A 19187-nucleotide genomic window follows, 5' to 3' on the forward strand; every position below is an offset into this window, starting at 1 on the left:
AGCCTTTTCTGGGCAGGGAAACAGAATAAGGCAAAGTGCCTGGTCTGTTTTAAATAGATTCTGCTTGCTGTAGCCAATAAGCACAACAGCTTGGAAGGTGAGTGACCCTTCCCAACAGATTTATGTTGCTCCAACGCTCTTGCCTCCAGCGCCACTCCAGCGCCTCCTGCCCTCCTCGTTGACCTGACTCCACGGTCTCTCCCCAGGCTTGTCTGGCTTTAGTGCTCTTTACACTTTTATTGGGTTTTGCTCTCTGCTTTGTCTCTCCCTGAAGCTGTTTTTCCTGTGTCCTCTATCTTTCCATCTCTGCTTGTGCCTTTGTGGTCTGCGTCTGCGCTGGCACATACTCATCCCCGTCTGCTGCTGCTTGTCTGATTGTCATAGCTTTTTGTCCTCCTGCCCTCATTCCCCACAGCCTCCTTGGGGGGGGAGGGAGGACAGCCTAGGCCCTCTCGGGCTTGTGTGCAGTTGGTGAGACAGCCGAGAGTCCACTCACTGCAGTGACAGGCTCTGGAACCAGCGGGTTCATCGCTACCAGGACACTCCAGATTGAATATGGATTCTGGGCCCTGTTTACAAGACATAGGAATAACTTGGGGTGTTTAAACTTTGATCTCTAGATTCCTAGTAAGAACTAATTCATAGGGGGAAGCTGATATCTTTAACTTACAGTGCAGGTGATTGGCTGTGGGGATATAGTTAAAGGGGAATTACCCACCTTGAACAGTCTCAGCTGTGGACTAATGACAGTTCCAGACTGGGAAACGGACCTCAGTGATGGCAGCTGTTTCTTGGCCATGTGCCTGTGCAATAAGCGGCACCAAAGAAATCAGAGTAGGACAAAGAAAGACAAGGACAGAAAAGTGATGGCCATTGCCATCTAAGGCTATAGTAAGGAAAGGAGACAGAAGGAGGAGGCTGGGTAAGGAAAGAAGACAGAAGGAGGAGGCTGGGTAAGGGCTCAATAATTAGGAAAACGGATGGGGCGCCAATACAGGTGGAGGGTGGGGGTGACAGGCACAGAAGTTGGTCTGAGATGCAGCAACCTGGCTCTGTCAATGGAGCCACGCACTGCAGGCTGCGGCCAGGGAAAATAGAACCTTTCTCCTTCTCCCCAGTCAACTTTAGCTCTAGTACCTCTTTTTCTTTTATACTTACATCTTCATGTCACATCATCAGAAAACAAAGCAAAAAAGAGGCAATCTGCCTTCGAGAGGAAATAGTAGGGGCCGGTGAATTTATGGTTGGTATGCTTCTCCTTTGCTGACTCTGCTTGTCCAGGAGCTGTGGAGAGGCAGCCCTTTGCTAGAGTGCCTCAGTAGAATCCCTGTGCGGCATGATAGCCCAGTAGAGTGCCTGCAGCCAAGTAGCCAGTAGCAGTGTGCATCCATCAAACGTCTCCAGGCCAACTCCAGGCTGGAGAGTGGGGATGGTCCAGCAGGGGTCCAGTCCCATCACTGGGCTCCTGTTCTCCGGGAACTGAAAGGGAAAAAAGGCACAAAAGTATATGCAGTGCAAGACTTGCTCCCATTCCCATCCCCAGGTGTCCTCCTCAGAGCCATCCCTGAACACCCCAATTTCTGAATTATTATTATTATTTTTTGTCCAGTATCTCCTTTCTAGGTCTGGTATAATCTGAAAGATGTCAAGTTCTTATTTTTCTTCTTCTTCTTTTTTTTTTCATGAGTATTTGTGTTCACATATGTGCAGGTTCACACAGATATCTCTACACATGCATGTCAAGGTGCAAGGTTGATACTGGGAATCTTCTTCAGTGTTCCACCTTGTTCTTCCAGGCAGAGTCTCTCAAACCCAGAACTCCGGGGCTTGCTCCAGGGATCCCAGTTCCTTCCAACACTAGAATTACAGGCAAGCTGCCATGCCCCATCTGGCATTTATGTGGAATCTGGAGCTCTGAAATCCAGCTCTCTTGATTACATTTAACCACTTTAACCACTGAAAATCTTAATCTTCCCATCTCAGGTTCCAGATTCTTGATCAAGTAGAATATTATAAATCATCCAGGTGTGTGTGTGTGTGTGTGTGTGTGTGTGTGTGTGTGTGTGTGTATGTGTAAGATGTTGGGGGAAATCAAAGGACAAAGAAAAGTGCATTCTAGATTAGTGCTAGTAATTCTTTCCAGGACAGGAAATCGTTTAAATACTAAGCAAGTGAAATCTTAAAATGCCAGTCCTAGAAAGGCCATTTTAAGTGCACTTGAGACAAAGAACTGCTCTTCTTTTAAAGACTTATTTCATGTAGGAATGCACTCTACAGATAGTTGTGGGTGCTGGGATTTTACTTTTTTTTGTGTGTGGGGGGGTGGTTTCAGGGCAGGGTTTCTCTGTGTAGCCCTGGCTGTCCTGGAACTTACTCCATAGACCAGGCTGGCCTGGAACTCAGAAATCCACCTGCCTCTGCCTGCCAAGTGTTGGGATTAAAGGCGTGCGCCACCACTGCCTGGCAGGGATTTTAACCTGGGTCCTTTGCAAGAACAATATTACTGCTAACTGGTGAGCCATCTTTCTAAACCTTCCCTTTTGGAGGGTGGGGGTGGGGTGGGGCTAGTTTTAGAGTCACAGCTGTCCTCCTGTCTCAGCCTCTCAAGTGCTGAGATCACCAGTGTGCATTAACACCCACCAACAAAGTCCCATTTTAAATGCAAGAGGCCCAAGTGTGTTACTTCTCCAGGATGACCAGGTTGGTGATGGCAGGTGTCCCACTTCCCAATTGCTACAGCTCCCTCCACTTTTAGGTAGTGGTCTTTGTAAAGATAAATGATTCAGAGATAGAAGGAAATACAATTAGATACAGATTTTATTTTTTTCTCTAGTGAACAATTGTGTGTTACTAATAACTAGTAATTACAGGAAAGAAATCAGTTATTTAAGAAAAGGTATGAAGTCCAATTTTAGTAAACAGACCGCATATATTTCTGCACATATATCCATACACACAGGCACTTGGAGGGGACAGAGACAACAACTACAACAACAACAGACTCTTGTCTGCCTCTTTTGTTGGACTGCAGGCTGAGATCTGGGGCCATGCAGAGGCATAGCACCTCCACTAAGAACTACAGCCTGTGGGTGTGGGAAGCAGAGGCGGGCATTTTCTTGTTGGGGATGAGAGAGAAGTGTCCATGTGGACTAAGGACAGCCTGAGAATGGACACAGGGCAGTGATGCCGAGAGTGATGAGAAGACATGAATAGAAATAGCTGCGGCTGCTGCTTCTGAGCTTCATGCCCCGAGTCCCGACAGCCAGCCCAGCTAGCTGTTTATCACCACCTACCCTGAGGAGACACCCCACGGTTTATAACTACTTATATGCTGATAAAACGGGATGATGCTTTTTAAAAGTCTTTTTTTGCTCTGGCATCAGCTCCAGACACTGTGAGCAATTTCAGCATCCAAACCAGACTGATGAGCCTTCTGATGGCTTTGGAGGTGGCTCCAGTGAGAGAGGACATGCACAACTGTAAACACTGGCTTGTAAAACCCTCACTTTCTCTGAATGCTGAATTCTCAGGCAGCATGGGTCTGGTGTTACACACCTCCCGCATTATCATCATCTTCCTGTAGGGGAATAGAAATTATACTTCAGAATACCTTGGCAATCTTGGCTAGATGAGAGCTCCAAAGTATATACCAAGCCCAGAGTATCCCCATAATTTCTGCTTTTGAGCTTTATGAAGACAGGTGCCATTGGACTAAATGAATGCAGGCCAGGAGTCTGGGCTTCTTCACCTTGCATTCGCTTTCGTCTCAGGCCCGATCCCTTTGACCCTGAACTAAAGTTTGTAAGGCCAAAGGCTAGCAGCTCTTTCCATGTTCCAACTGATAAGAGCCCTGATAAATAAGTATTCCTAAGAGCCTTCATCCAGAGCATGACAGACATAGGAAAAAATGACAGTCCTTCATCCTCACTCAGGGATCCAGAAGCCATCGTTTGTGATGTGCATGGCTTCTCCTCATGCCTAGGTACATAGTAGGCACCCAATACTTTGTGACTGTGTGATGTGTGTGGCCTCTGTGCATGCCTGGGTGCTGGGTACGTGATAACCACTCTGTGCTGAGTTTGTCTCTTAGGCTTCTGAGTTTTCATCTCTACCTGACTGATTCACGCATTCTTCCAGAGATTAGATAGCCCCAGAGAGCGCAGGTTCAACTGAAGATACTTCTCAGCCCTCCCTCCTGAATTCATTTCAGTTCACGATCCCCTTAAACCAGAGGACGTCTCTAGTAGGCAGGAAATTTATGTTATTCTGAAATCCTCTCTCTTACCCACCACCCATGGGCAAATCTTTTGCATCTCCCCTCTTTCTGTCCTGCTCTAGCCACAGTCACTGCCCTAATCCAGGCTAGACACATTGCTGGGAAGGCTACAGTGTTACTGTGATCCTCAATCAGTAGTCTTCAGTCTACTCACTATACCTCATAAGCTGCTAATGTCACACTGGTGTGTTTGTCTTTCCTGAACACGTACAGATTTATTAGGGTACAGAGGATTGTCCCTTGCCCATGGCATCACCACCACTGTCCTTACCATGGTAAAGTAAACTCATGTATACCATTTCCTGTGCTCCCAGACACAGCAAGTCTGCCATCCAAGGCTCAGCTCCCAAACGACTTCAGGATAGTGACGGTGCTCCTCTGTGCTTTTATCGATCCGTATCATCTTATGATTATGTGCCTTTTCCTGCTGTTCATTCAGGGGCCTCTCAGGGGCTAGAACCAAATTTTATTCACTTTTGTATTCTCTAGGACTGGCATGGTAAGTACTCAAGGAAGAAAGGAAGAGTCTAGAAATGCTACCACAACAGGAAAGAAGACACTGGATACACCATCTCAAAAGGCTACTTGACATTGTTATGAGATAGAAAATGGTGGCACGTGGCTAGCCAGACTGTCCCTATTCTTTTATTTGCTCAATTACCAAATCTAGATATTTAGTACATATGTTGAGAGTGTCAGCACTGTACTAGAAACGCACAATACATTACAGAAAGCTCCTGGTTGGGCATTCTGATGGGCCATGTGGTCTCCTGTAAGAATCTTGGTCACTTAGTTCTCTACAGGCTGTGGGAAAGAGGCAAAGGAGAAGGTAGAGTTAGGATGATGGGGGGTTTTAAGAAGGACTTTGTCTCTAGGACTGGTTCTACTGATTACTGGCTTTATTAATGCATTTCTTTTTAAAATGCATCCTTTGCTGTCACTAAAGAATATTTTGACACATTTCTAATTAGCTCAAAACCTCTGCATCCAAATTAATCCCAATGCAACAGCTGGCTCATTTCACAGCTGTTTTATTGTTCCATGAGTTGAGCACCAGAATGGAGGTCATTCTTTCTCTAACTTTTTTTAAAAAAAGATTTATTATTATAAGTAAGTACACTATAGCTGTCTTCTGACACACCAGAAGAGGGCATCAGATTTCATTACGGGTGGTTGTGAGCCACCATGTGGTTGCTGGGATTTGAACTCAGGACCTTCGGAAGAGCAGTTAGTGCTCTTAACCGATGAGCCATCTCACAGCCCCTTTCTCTAACTTTGATTAGGACTTGTCTTAGTTGGGTTACAATTGCTATGATCAAGGACCATGACCAACGCAAGCTGGGGAGGAAAGGGTTTATCAGGCTTACACTTCCACATCACTGTTTATCACTGAAGGAAATCAGGTTAGGAACCCAAACAGGGCAGGAACCTGGAGGCAGGACCTGATGCAGAGGTCCTGGATGGGTGCTGCTTTCTGGCTTCTTCCTCATGGCTTGCTCAGGCTGCTTTCTTATAGAAAGAACCCGGGACCACCAGCCCAGGGATGGCACCACCCGCAGTGGGCTGGGTTCTCCCCCATCAATCATAATTAAGAAAGTGCTCAATCAGCTTGCCTACAGCCCTCATCTTACAGAAGCATTTTTTTTTTTTTTCAGTTAGGGTTCCCTGCTCTCAGATGAACAGCCTGTGTCAAGTTGACATCAAATTAACTAGCACAACTGTTCCTTGTCAACTTGACACACAATATTTTCTAAGACCTAACCTATCCTATTCTTGGTTCATCCCCAAGACCTCAGATTAGTAAATATCACAAATGTAAAAAAAAAAAAAATTACAAACTTAAAAGTCCTACAGTCTTTACTAATTCAAACACTTTAAAAGTCCAGTCTTGGGGCTGGAGAGATGGCTCAGTGGTTAAGAGCGCCAACTGCTCTTCTGAAGATCGTGAGTTCAAATCCGAGCAACCACGTGATGACTCACAACTATCCATAATGGGATCTGATGCCCTCTTGTGGTGTGTCTGAAGACAGCTACTTACATATAATAAATAAATAAATAAATAGGTCCAGTCTCTGTGAAAATCCAAAGTCTCTTTTAAAAATCTAAAATCTCTTTTAAAAATTCAGCATTTCTCAACTGTGGGCTCCTATAAAATAATAAGCTAAATACTTTCTTACTTCAAGGGGGAAGAATCAGCGTACAGTCAGAGTCTGAACAAAGCAAAACCACACTCCAACTGTAAATAATTCAACGTCCAATGTCCTGGACTCACGGTCTTCTGGGCTTCTCCAAGGGGCTTGGGTCACTTCTATAGCTCTCCCTTCTGCAGCACACACAGCTTGTCCTCTAGGCTCTAGGGGTCTCCTCCCTGCCACAGCTGTTGCTGTTCTTGGTGGGCATCCCATGGTACTGGCATCTCCGAAATGTTGGGGTCTTCTGCTGCACCTGGGCTGCACTTTGACCAGTAACCTCTCTTCGTCTCCCTTCATGGAGAGACCAATGTCAAACCTCATTTTCTCTGTGTGACCCCTTCAGTCCTGGGTTTCCACTGCCACTGAGGCTACACCTTTGCCAATGGCCTCTCTGACCTCGCGGTGCCAAGCCTCAGCTGTTCTCCATGTCTCCTTCATGCCTTTAAAGCCAGGACTCCCTGGGAGACTCTTACACTACCAAGTCTGGGTGCCAGTAGGAAGTACAACCTTGACGTCTTCTGGAACACAGCTTCTGTGTGCTGACCCTGAGGTATCACTTCCCAGAAAGGCCTCACCCCAATGATGCTGGTCTCTTGCTATTCACAGCTGATTCTTCAGCCCTAGCTGAGCAGCATCCATTGTCCCAGAAAAACAAAGGTTTTACTTTACCACAGTTCAGGTCCCTTGTTCACCACAGCTGATTCTTCAGCTCCCACTAACCAGAACCATAGATTCTTCACACCAATGGCCCCCATAGAGTCTTTGCTTCCCTCTGAAACCTCACAAGCTAGGCCTCGGCCATCTGTTCTGCTCTCAACATTCTCACTCTCTAAGCCCCTACAGACAAGTCAACCCTCAGTGGCTTTCTAGTGCACAAGTTCCAAAATTCTTCACAATCCTCCCCAAAACAACACGGGTCAGGTCTGTCACAGCAATATCCCACTCTCCTGGTACCCTGAAAGTTTTCTTACTCCCTCCTCATGGGACAACATAATTTAACCTCTCAACTCTTGATTGGAGGACAGAGCTAGCTGCTCTAAAAGAAGCAGTTAGGGGACTCATTACCCTCACTTGCCCCTGTCCCTATAACGAGTCGTCCTCTGGCCTCTAGTCCTGTACTCCTCCTTCAAGTGTTTGGCTTAGGGAGGTAGATGTACCAACGGTCCATGCCTTTTTTGCTCCATTTGTTTTTCACTGACAACTATTTGATAAGCATGCTTTGTGAGCCATTACTATACCACTGTTCTAAGCACTGTGCTATGAGGCAAGATGGCTCAGTGAGCATGGACATTTGCCACTGCAATGCATGATTGGAGTTCCATTCTTCAGGACTCACATGGTGGGAAGAGAACCAACTCCTACATGTTGTCTTCTCTGACTTCTGCATGTCACGACCACGGCATGTGCAGGGGCCCCAACCCCTGCCAAATTAATACGTGTGAAAAAGAAAAGAATAAACAAGGGGCCAAGGAGATGACTCGGTTGGTCAAAGGACTTGCTGAACAAGTCCAGTAACCTGGAATCCAAGTCAAAGAGTGGGATGAGCGATCCCAGCTCTTCTTCAGTGAGATGGGAAGCAGCTTCACTGGGAAGCTGGAGGCCTGAAGTACGCAGCTCAGCTGCAAAACTCAGAGCCCCTGCCTCAAACTAGAGAGAACTGACTCTTCAAACGTTGTCCTCTGGCCTCCACATATGCACCATGGTGTTGCATGCATGGGATGTGTTTTTATGCATGCTTGTGTAGCATACAGAGAGAGACAGAGACAGACAGACAGACAGAGGCAGAGACAGACAGAGACAGAGAGATCAACTGAAATCCTTTCAGAGAGCCAGACCTTCCCATCTGCAGTGGTTTCCAGTAGCTCAGCATTCACCTTTTCCTTAGAGACAACTGGTATGTTGAAGGTGGCTCTCTGACAGTGGGTGGCTGCCAACCTCTGCATGGATCTCATCACTGTTGAGGGGCAATGACATAGCCTTCTCAAGGGATAAGGATGCTGAGATCCTATGTCAGCACTGTGTGTTGTGTGCTCACAGATGGTCTGTGCTTCCAGCTTTTTTTCCTGCTCAGAGCAGACAGGTATGGTGGGAGGGGAGGGTTTCATGCCAGGTTCTCTAACCTGTCTTCTGGACTTCTCACACTAAAGCAGACCTGATAAGAGGCTTCTGAGAGGGCCTGCCTCTTAAAGGTAGTGAACCTAGAGTGGCCAGCTTAGCAGAAGCTCTGAAAGAGGCAGCCATTCAGCCGTGGGGCAAGGCACTCTGCCCTTAGTAATGTTTGATGTGGCTGGAGAAGCCATTCTGGGCTCTGTTCTTGGCAGTAGTGGTAAGCCCCTTTTGCATGTGCTTCGGCAAGCTTTAGGAAGTCCCCTTTCAGCCCTACTCCTCTGAGGTGGGAAGAGCATGTGCCTGTGGGAAGAGATTTGCAGGGCCCTGGGTGAGCCTCTCTGTCTCCTGGTATTTTTTTTTTAAAGATTTATTTATTTACTATATGTAAGTACACTGTAGCTGTCCTCAGATACTCCAGAAAAGGGCATCAGATTTCATTAGGGATGGTTGTGTGCCACCATGTGGTTGCTGGGATTTGAACTCGGGACCTTTGGAAGAGCAGTTGGCGCTCTTAACCACTGAGCCATCTCACCAGCCCCTGTCTCCTGGTATTTTATCCCATCTTTCCCAGCAATGCTGCAGGCAGCCGGCACCCTCACTGTGCAGCTGAGAAAACTGAGGCTGAGAATTGACCGGAGCCACCTCATAGGTAAGAGTTAACATGGAATTTACCTGTCCCTGCCCCAGTGGCAAGGGCGTATGCTGATCTGGACCCCCTCTGTTGCCCACCCATCCCAGTCCTCACCCAGATGCATAGTCAGAGAGGGCTCCAAGATCCTTGTGAACCCTTGGTGGTGACATTCTGTTCAGCTCACTCAGTACTGTCTTTGACATCTGTAGAAGAAAGAGGTGAACTGTGTCTGAGAGGAGTGCCAAACGGCGCAAGATGTCTAAGGTACTAGAAGCTGGAAATGACTCTTAGACCCATCCCTTCATACCCCCCCCCCCTTTACCCAGGAGAAAACAGATTTGAGGGTGGAAATGAGGACCCTGCACAAACAGCCCTGTACTGGTCGCTGGATGCTGGCACCTGCCGGCCTCCTGAGGGCTGAGTGTCCTCATCTGCCAGTGTGAGGATTCGCATAGCTCATCTCAGGGTGGGAGCTCTGCAGGGCATATATGGAGGGCTGGCACAGGGCGCCACCCGGAAGCCTCAAATAACCTGTGGCTGGCATGGTTACTCTTGGTGTTTTCAGAGTTCAGGGACCATTAGGAACATGCAAGTCTCTTAGGGTGGCTTTAAGTCTATGCTGCTTGGATCTCCTCCCAACACCAGCAAGGAAACCCCAGGGAAGGCTGGGTTCACTTCTGAGCCATTCTGGACTTGATCCTGGAAGGAAGATTAGAAGCTGAAGCTGAGGTGGCAGGCAGCTCGAGCCCCCTCCCTGTCTAGAGTGCTCATGGTGAGGGGGACACAGTCAACCTTTATGTCAACTCCCTGTCACATAAAATCACTACCTCCAAGTCCAGGGAAGTGCCCACCTGAGGGAGGACTGGTCATCCTAGAAAGGCTTCTGTGGTGGTACTGGTGCAGGGGCAGCCTTCTCTGTCCCTTCGTCCTGTGAGTCCAGAGGAGTAAGTGGTAATGCTAGTGGAAACTCCGATACATTCCAGCGTCTCCTCCTCCTCTTCTTTCTCCTCTAAACAAAACACTGGTCATTTTCTTTTTCACTTCAGTAGAAATATATCAAGCTTGTCTTAGGTTTCTGGAACTACTGACAAACACCCTCTCATTTCACTTGTGTGTCTCTGGGTGATGCTGATGCTGATACGGAAGCTGATGCTGATATGGGAGGCAGGACATGCTGCTATGATCTCAATATTTACCTTATTCCCCAGATGGCTTCATTCGCAAGCCTGACCTGTCTTGGATTTTCCGAAGAGTCAACCTACCTGACATCATCCAAAAAGCACCACCCTGTCCACTCTGCTCCTGGCATTTAAGATCCTCCAGTATCTAGACTTGCCCAGTCTGGCCAGTCTCAACTCACACCAGGTCTTTGCCAGTATCCAGCATGCTCTCATGAGATATTATCCTGAGGGCCTTGGCTGTCCCTGCCCTTTCCTTATTCTTCTCTTCCTTTTTGGGATTACCCTCCTATTCTCCAGATTTATCCACTTTCTCTGGGAAGCCTTCCTAAAGACCACTTTGCAAGACTATACTTTCAGGAATCATTTCTGTAGTTCGTTACTGAAGACCAGTTTGCAATAAATTATTTCTTCCTCCGCAGCATCTACTTTGGTATCTCAGAGCTCCGAGTGTGTGTCTTCCTTTGCCTGACAGGCCCTAGCCCGCCTTGTCTTCTGCCTGGAGCCTGAATTATTCACACCTGCTTCTCACCTCTCATCGACTTCAGGGCCTCCGCAGAATCAGAATCTCAATGATGTCTATCCTGTCTCTCACCACCTTATTTTGCACTTTGTCAGAAAAGTGTCAGAGGGCTCTTAGACAGGGTTCTGTCCACTAATCGAACCCTGTGGCCTGGCCTCTATGGCCTCCCTTCACTCTCACGGAACGGTGATGACGCCTCAGGACAGTTCAGGGAGCCGCGATGCCGGTGTGGATAGGAACTAAGAGAAAGCTAGGAGCCCCAGGGTAATGAAAGATGTCCAGCGATCGCATCCCTGTGCTTGCATTGGTTGTACCGCAGCGCAGCTTCACCTCGCTCTCCAGAGTGTCAAGTGCATCAGCTTCCAACTCCCCACCCCCTCGGGCCACCGAGGCGGATGGAATCCTGGGTCTCCGAGAAGGATTCCGGTGCAAAGTCAAGACTGCCTACTCGCTAGCCTTGCCCCCTCCGAAGGACTCTCTGAACACAGGTTGAACCCTGCGCCAGAGCTCAGTTCTCAGCGCTGCCGGGAACTGCAGCTAGGCGACTCGGGCCAAGGCCAGGGGTCGCGCGTCTTCGCTGGTGACTCAGGTCCGCTCGGCGGTGGGTTAGGTGTGGGTGGAGAGACAGACCAGGGCCACGCGGGGGCAGGGGACGGGCGAGAGATAGCCGAGCGTTGAGAGAGCAGAGACCAGCTCTGGTTCATCGCCATTCCACCCCGCGTCTGTCTCGCTGAGACCCGGGATGCGGGAGGAAGGCCCGCGCCACTTCCCAGCGGGCGCGCTCTTTAGCGGGTGCGCAGCGGCCCCGGCTGCCCGCGGCGTCTGGAGCACAGAGCCAGCTAGGCGCGCGAATGAATGAGCGCCCGGGGCCGCGCGCGCTCGGGGCTGAAGGGCATTAGGACCGTGAGGATCGCTCTGCGCTCCTGTCTCTTCCTATCACACCCCCCCCCCCTCCCCAACCACCACCACCACCTCTCTCTTTTTTCTGCTCTGCAGGACTGAGCAGCCCGGCGCAAGCGACAACAAACGGCTGGGGCAGCAAGCTCCCCTGCTCGGGCTCCGAGAGCACGCCGGCCTCGGGCCCCACGCGGAGCGCCCGTCCGCCCACCATGAGGAAGATCCGCGCCAATGCCATCGCCATCCTGACCGTAGCCTGGATCCTGGGCACTTTCTACTACTTATGGCAGGACAACCGAGCCCATGCAGCATCCTCCAGCGGCCGCGGCGCGCAGAGGGCCGGCGGGAGACCAGAGCAGCTCCGCGAGGACCGCACCATTCCGCTCATTGTGAGTACGCTCTGCGCACCGGGTGAGCGGCGGGCCGGGGATCCTCGGCGCGCGTCCTGCCCCCCGCTGTTAGCCGAGGTTCGCGGGGCCCGACCGGGGGCTGCGTGCCCCGAGCACCGTTCGGGCTTTGTATATATTGGAGAATTCCTGCTCGTTGTTATGGCAACCTGTGCGGGGCCCGGAGGGGCCAGGGTGCTTGGATGCAGGGAGGGTGACAGCATGTGGGGGCAGGGAGAAAGTGCTGCAAGTTTGGTGGGCCCGGCGTGCGCGCGCGACTGAGAACGTGGCGGCTTTCGCGGCCCCGCGCAACCGGGGCTGGGGACTAGGGGGCTGCGGGCGTCTCGCCATCCCCAGAAGGCGGCTGGCCCTGGAGTGCAGCGAGCGGGTGGTGGGAGCAGAGCTCAGCAAGAGCGCGTAGGTGGTGGTGCGCACCGGGTCTCCAGCCTCTGGGGTAAAAGACGCCGGGCGGCGGCGTGGGTAAGGGAAGGGTCGCTGAGCGCTGCCCTTGGCTTAGCGCCTTCACATCCAAGATCAACTTGGACCAATTTTTTCAGCTTCCACCCCTACCTTCCCCGGAGGTGTTTTCTGGCTCCCCAGGGGCGGGGAGAAGGCTTGACTCATAAGCGCTCTTTGCCTCCAACCCTAGGGTCTGCAGTTGAAGGGGACTGTGTGTTCGTTGGGCTGGGCAGTTCCCTCTCATGAGATCACCCTCCAGACATCTGAGCGAGTAGGAGAAACAAAAGCGGTGTTAGTACTCCGAGAGCTCCCGCGGAGCTGGGGCGAGGGGTTGGGGGGCGGATTAAGCTGCACAGTAGAACCTGGTGGGGGCAAGCTGAGCCTGTAGGGGGCGTCCTGTCTACACTTTCGTCTGGTCAGCTGGTGATGGCTTCGTGTGGCCAGGCCCAGCACCTGTTGAGGAAGGAGACTAGGGGACCCTTTGAGAGAACGCTAAGATGGGAACGTTCTTCCGACGGGGGCAGGTAACCTCTTGGGACACACTACTGTTGGTCAGAGACAGCTTGAGAAGTCCACCAGGACCAGAAAGAAGAGCAAAGAACCAGGGAGGTGTGTGTGTGTGTGTGTGTGTGTGTGTGTGTGTGTGTGTGTAGTAGGGGAGGGTGTGATTCTTGCCCGGAAAGATCTGAACCCGCGGGAAAAGGGGACTGGAGCTCCTCCAGTAGGTGAGGTGCAAGGTCAGGAGTGCGGATACCTGTATCCTGTAGAATGCAGGGAATTTGTAGTGAAATCCAAGAATATGAGGATGGTTCTCTAGGTACCCTCACTTAGCCCCATCCTTCCCGTATTCCCTCACATCACCTGTTTGTAAAGAAGTAAAAACTCTACAATGGTATCAGTTTCTGGGCCTGATGAGAGGAGACCTTAGGCCCTAAGGTTTGTGTTTTAACCTAGATTCCAAGTTGTGGTGCATCGCTGCAAACATGCTTAGGAGGGCCACTGTGCTGTACCTAGGACATGGCTTTCAAAAACTTGTCAGTGTCTGAACATACGGAGCTAAAATAAAAAAAAAAAACCTGTACACTCTAGGGTGCTGAGATCTATGTGGACGGACAGGTCAGAGGAAGAAAAACACAAACATTGGTGGTTCTAGACTCCAGTGAGTTCCCACGATGTGTGCCCCAGCTACCCTATTCTTAGTCCTGGATCAGTCCAGTCCCGGTCTCAGGGACCAGAGCCTAAGGCCAGCATGATGGAACTGAGGTCAGATGATCGGGCTCCCCATCTCTCTCTCTCTGATGACCTGCTGGGAGGTGGCCTTCATCTAGAAGAGGAAGATGCTAGGAGTTGGTAGGTGGGAAAAGAGGGCAGAGACCACAGACAGGCTTCTGTAGTCTGGTCCAGAAACCTGAACCCTGACTTTGGTTAGGACACCTATCTTCTGTGCCTCTCAGATGAGAGTCTCAGAATGGTGTGTGTACGTATACTGGGGACTCTTGGTGGGATACGGGATGAGATTTAGAAGTTGGGGGGGGTGTGGCACTAGTGAACACTTCCCTGCCCTCCCCCCCCCCCCCCATTCCTGCAGATGCTGACTTTATTGCTGGTAAGCTGCTGAGACTGGAAGCTGGGAGCCAGAAAGAAAGGCAAGGATGGAAGTCTCAGGGAGTTGAGTGGCAGAGTCTTGCCTTACCACTTGTAGCCTGGGATGGCTCTGCTGCTGGCCTGACTGCAGGCTGCCCTCGATGTTGCTTTGCATTGTGTTCCTATCTTGAGAAATTCACTTCCATGTTGCTCTCAGCTGCAGATAAGCTGTGCATGCAGGGACCGTGCTGGATGCTTTCCGCATTCCCACATTGGTACACACGGCAAGACTTAAGAAGTACCTCCTTGATAAAGGAGTGCAAAGGGATTCTGCTCACTGGGAGCAGTGAACAGGTCCAGCTTCAGATGCCCTTACCCACAGCTCTAGCCTGGCCTCGGTAGAAAGGTGAGGTGACACGTGCTTTGGCACCTTCAGGAGGTGGACCCTTTGTTCAACATAAAAAGGGGGCAGGTGCCGGTGTTGACTTCTCTCTAAAACTTTTGATAACTCCTCACTGTCAGCCATTTTCAAACATGACTGTTGAGTTGGGCCATAACTTCAGATTCTTAGAGAATGAGGTGGCCAGCCCTGTTGTCAGAGGCTGAGCAAATTCAGACAGTCATTACTACCCCAGGGAACCAGAGAGCTAAACCAGAAAGGGAGGGTCCCTGTGAGCATCTGGTCTTGGAGGCAGCTCTGCCCTCACTGTGTTGTCTGGCCTGTTCAAAGCCAGCCAAGTTGCTTCTGGACCATGGGGAGCTTGTTTGGCATTGTGGGATGTCGGCATGGCAACCCTATGGCCAAGTTTCCCAGAGAGGCCCTACTCTCAGCCTGTGTGTCACAGACTCTGATGTGAAGTTTTTTGGTCATGGAATCTGGATTCAAGGGAGAAGCTGACTCCATTCCTCTGGCAGCTTTACCAAGCATCGTCGAGGGTTGACTCTTTGCCTTGCTGGGCAAGGCAGTGAGCATATTTGGAAATATCCCCTTGGATCCACACTGATCCTGTGCTAACAGAGGATTCCAGTTGATGCAGGATGCAGAGTAACCAGGGCTGGAGTGTGTGGTTGATTGGTTCTGGTTTCTATATGCTAATTCTCTTAACAGGCTTGAGTAAGAGGCCAGAGTCTTACATGGAATTTCACTTTACATTATTTGAAAACAAAACAAAACTATTTTGGGAGTTTTCAGTAGGGACACACACAATTAAGACAGCCATTTCCTGTCTAAACACATGAAAGGGTTTGGTATCAGCTTTCTCAACTGGAATTGCTCACTCTCTCCCTCCCTCCCTCCCTTCTCCTTCCCTCCTTCTTCTCCTTCCCTCCTTTTTCCCTCCCTCCCTCCTCCCTCCTTCCCTCCCTCTTCTCCCTCCCTCCCTTATCCCCTCCCTCCCTTCTCCTTTTGTGTGTGCGTGTGTGTGATGTTGTTGTTGTTGTTGTTCTTAGAGACAGAAAAGCCCAGGTTGGCCTTAAACTCAAAATCTTCCTGCCTCAGCCCCCTGAGTATTAGGATTGCAGATAAACATCTCCACACCTGGCCTCAACTGGAGTTTTTTTATCCTGAAATCGAGACAGAGCTGAATACCCATGGACAAGATACCTACCACCTGTGGACCTTCCTTAGTCTTTGTTCAGTTTGGGTTAAATAATTGGCCAGGCTTGTTAGTGCCTTGACAAACAGATGGTAGATTTCTAGAAGGGAGAAAATAGCTTTGGAAGTTCTTTCTGGTGCTGTGAGGACACAATAGAGACATACCTGACCTACAGAGCTATAGACTACATGACCTGTCAGGTCTTGTAGTAGCTCTTTAGATCTTTTGGGGAACTTCACTGTAGAAGGGGACACCGACTTTGGCTTTTCTAGGACTGTTCTCTGAGAATTGAGGTTCAATCACAGCAGAATGGATTTGTATTTTATTTATAATGTGTGCATTTTGGAGCTGCGGGAATAAGATTTGCCTAAATGATAGAAAACGATTTTGTATTTAATTTGTTGAGGTGATGCTTGCGAGAAAGAGGTTAGGGAGAGAAAACTACAAATACCCACGATTTCCTTTCCCAACATGTTCAGATGTAAAGTACTCATGGGGGGGGGGGTCTCTCCTGGGCTCTGAGGCACCCAAGCTGGAGGGAGCTCTCACAAGGATGACAGGGAGGCCCAGGGGCACAGGATGCATCTTTGGGTGTTGCTCATTTCCCCAGAAACCCCTTTATTTCTGTGCTGTAACAGCAGCCCCCCACCAGCCAGGAATCCCCTGCTCCATGTTGGGTGGCCTGAGGGACTTGGCTTCCTTCTGTGGTGGTGGTTCTCAGTTTAGCAAGCAGAGGAAGAAGCTCTGAGGTGGGAAAAAGAAAAAAGAAAAAAGAAACCCGTTTAAGGTGGACATGGAGGAGGCACGGGCCAAGGCTGGCTAAGCTGCCCTGGGGATTGTCATGCTGTAATGAAAGAAACCACCTTGAGGTCAGAGAGGAGCCTCTAACTGAGGAGTTCATTATAGTTAGAAGATTGGAGATTTGCGCCTGGGCTGGCCTGGCCTGCTTCTTCAGGGAACCCAGAACACCTCCCCATAAACAGCAGAGCAAAGTCACGGGTAGAAGAGACAGATCCAAGCCTTCCAGAAGTGAACAGGGGTGACAAGCTTTCAGGTGGGGTCAATTAATGACCTCTGGGGCACTAAATTTGATTCACTCAGACATCGGGCTTGCTCTGGACAGTCTCATACCTGTGCTCTGCCTCGTCTGAGAACTGTTTCAGGCCACTTAGTCTAGCCTCTGAGTAGCTGCCTGTTTTGTGTTACATTGATGGTGGTCACAGTCATTTGATATTTTTTGACACTGGACAAGTATTTCCCAGGCTTTAGATCAGCCTTCCCTCCCTCAAACTGCCCTGGGAGCTGGTGGCATCGACATTATTTGCAAGTTATTCTCTGACCGGTGAGTGCATTCAAAAGGAGGCGGTTAAGACTCTAGATCCGCTGAGCTGCTTTTTTTTTTTCCCTATCCTGATTGGCTTCCCTGCCTCCCTTCTCCTCAGGTTCCACACTCGCGCATTCTCTAGCCCAAGTCAAAAGGCTGGGGGATGGGCAGGATTGCGTCTGTACTGAGCATGTGCAGGCTTACCAGGGCACCTCCACCTCGTTAGTTTGTAAAGGATACTCTAGAAGGACCACTCACATTTACATTGTAGTAGTCACTGTGTAAGAATCCAGACATGGAACTGGGGGGTGGGGGAGAGGTGGCTTGGTGGCTAGGATCATGCACTGCTCTTCCAGAAGAACCAAGTTTGATTTCTAGCACCTGTTTTGGTCATCGCATAACTGCTTGTGACTCCAGATCCAGCGACCTCTTCTGGCCTCTGTAGGCACTACACCCAAATTGCACAAACCGACATTCAGAGACACACGCACAGATGCATATAATCAAAAATAAAATATGAGAAAGGAACTAGAAATGATATAAAGTGTTCAGAAGGTTATGCACTTGGCCATTTTGTTTTATTTTATGAGACAGTTTTTTTGTTTTGTTTTGTTTTGTTTTGTAGCCTAGGCTGACCTGAAACTCACAAAATCCTCCGGATTCAGCCTCCCTGAGGACGGAAATTGCAGACACAGTATAGTTTCCTACTTTATATAAGAAATCTGAGCCGGGCGTGGTGGCGCACGCCTTTAATCCCAGCACTCGGGAGGCAGAGGCAGGCGGATTTCTGAGTTCGAAGCCAGCCTGGTCTACAAAGTGAGTTCCAGGACAGCCTGGGCTATACAGAGAAAAAAAAAAAAAAACAAACAAACAAAAAAAAAAAAAAAGAAAAAAAAAAAAACAAAAGAAATCTGAGCATCACTGATTTTGGGCCCTTTGATAGGCTGGAGAGAAGACAAACCCGGGATGGAAATAGATGCTAGCTATTGAAAACGTGGGTGTGTGAGTGTGTGTGTGTGTGTGTGTGTGTATGTCTGTGTGCAAATGGATGTTCAGTGGTCACTTTGAGGCCAGGTTCTGCTTTTGTCTCCTTGCCACCTAGAGGTGGTTCTATAAGGTTGTTCCCTTTGGAGACTGGGGTCCAGAGACTAGAACGAACCAATGGGTGCAGTTGCAGGGAGAGAGATTTCTTTGCAGCAGCAGGAAAGGTTTCATTGCAGAACCAGCCTGCGCTGGGATAGTTCAAGGCTCACTGGGGTGTCTCTCCACAGGCTCAAGTCAGCAGATAAATGCTTCCAATAGCAGCAGGTAGGGGAGAAAAAAAAGACTCACTGTCAAGAAATAGGGTCCAATTATTGCACAGCGGGAGACCTGGCTCCCTGAGAGGCAGGGCTGGCCCAGCATGCGAGGCTGGGAGGAGGAGGGTGGATAAAGGAACTTCCAGCTGCTGTGTGCTCCTCCCCTCTGTTCCTTCGGAGCAGCCTGGCAGGGAGAGAGCGGGGAGGTCTGCTAGACCCCAAGGAGCTGAATAGCCAGGGGGCAAGGCTTCAGCAAATGGCCCGCCCCCAGACGTTAGTGCCTCCTTTGGTGTTTTTTGCCTGGCTGACTTTCATGCATCCCACTTCTGTTTCCTGATCCAACCAGGGTACCACTGGCAAATTGTTCTTTTTCCCAAGGTCTTGACCTTTACTTTGCAGGGCAATGTGGGCTAGCAACACCTTCTGAACCCTAGCTTATGGAAGAGGCTGCAGCTCAGGCCTGCCTGTGTCCTTACCTTACACGGGTTCAGCCACACCCATAAGTAGTCTGGCCAGATATGCTGAACATCCTGACGCTGACGCAGGGATGCTTAGGAGATTGGGGGTACTTTGGGTAAGTGGATGAACAGAAGAACCTTGGTTGTGTGTGTGTGTGTGTGTGTGTTTAAATGCTATATGTAAGGTTCTTTTGGGCAACATGCAGCTGGCTTGGAAGAAAGTCAGCTCCAGGAAAAGCCACCTCTTGCTGTTTCATAGAGTGCAGTGTAGCTGTCC

The 19187-nt window shown here is 49.7% G+C and overlaps 1 protein-coding gene and 2 long non-coding RNA genes across 9 annotated transcripts in view; 2 read left to right on the forward strand and 1 right to left on the reverse strand.

Annotated features, from left to right (window-relative positions):
* Positions 1–11063, reverse strand: Gm26777. Of its 5 annotated transcripts, none has more exons than XR_003950300.1 (5): positions 10919–11063; positions 10060–10217; positions 1159–9411; positions 719–803; positions 1–569 (listed from the first exon to the last, which is right to left on the reverse strand). It is a non-coding gene; the product is annotated as a predicted gene, 26777 (long non-coding RNA). The 5 variants fall into 5 exon arrangements; XR_381753.4 differs by having other exon boundaries at positions 1159–4729; positions 9323–9411; positions 10060–11063; XR_003950301.1 differs by having other exon boundaries at positions 1159–5080; positions 9323–9411; positions 10060–11063.
* On the forward strand, positions 56–10804 carry 2310002D06Rik (RIKEN cDNA 2310002D06 gene). Its single transcript, NR_045490.1, has 3 exons — positions 56–97; positions 9149–9226; positions 10417–10804. It is a non-coding gene; the product is annotated as an RIKEN cDNA 2310002D06 gene (long non-coding RNA).
* A 257-nt stretch (positions 11064–11320) lies between the features above and the next one.
* Positions 11321–19187, forward strand: part of Galnt16 (polypeptide N-acetylgalactosaminyltransferase 16) — an 85428-nt gene continuing 77561 nt past the window's right edge. The window contains exons 1-2 of one of the 3 annotated variants that reach the window (NM_001361700.1): positions 11321–11498; positions 11906–12195. In NM_001361700.1, the coding sequence (NP_001348629.1) occupies positions 12019–12195 (177 nt within the window). In that variant the 5' untranslated portion in view covers positions 11321–11498; positions 11906–12018. Of the gene's footprint in view, positions 11499–11651; positions 11813–11839; positions 12196–19187 lie in introns of those variants that run through there. The other 2 variants (NM_001361701.1, NM_001081421.2) reach the window with 2 other exon arrangements.

This window comes from Mus musculus, chromosome 12 (assembly GCF_000001635.26).
Source record: "Mus musculus strain C57BL/6J chromosome 12, GRCm38.p6 C57BL/6J".
Lineage (NCBI taxonomy): Eukaryota > Metazoa > Chordata > Mammalia > Rodentia > Muridae > Mus > Mus musculus.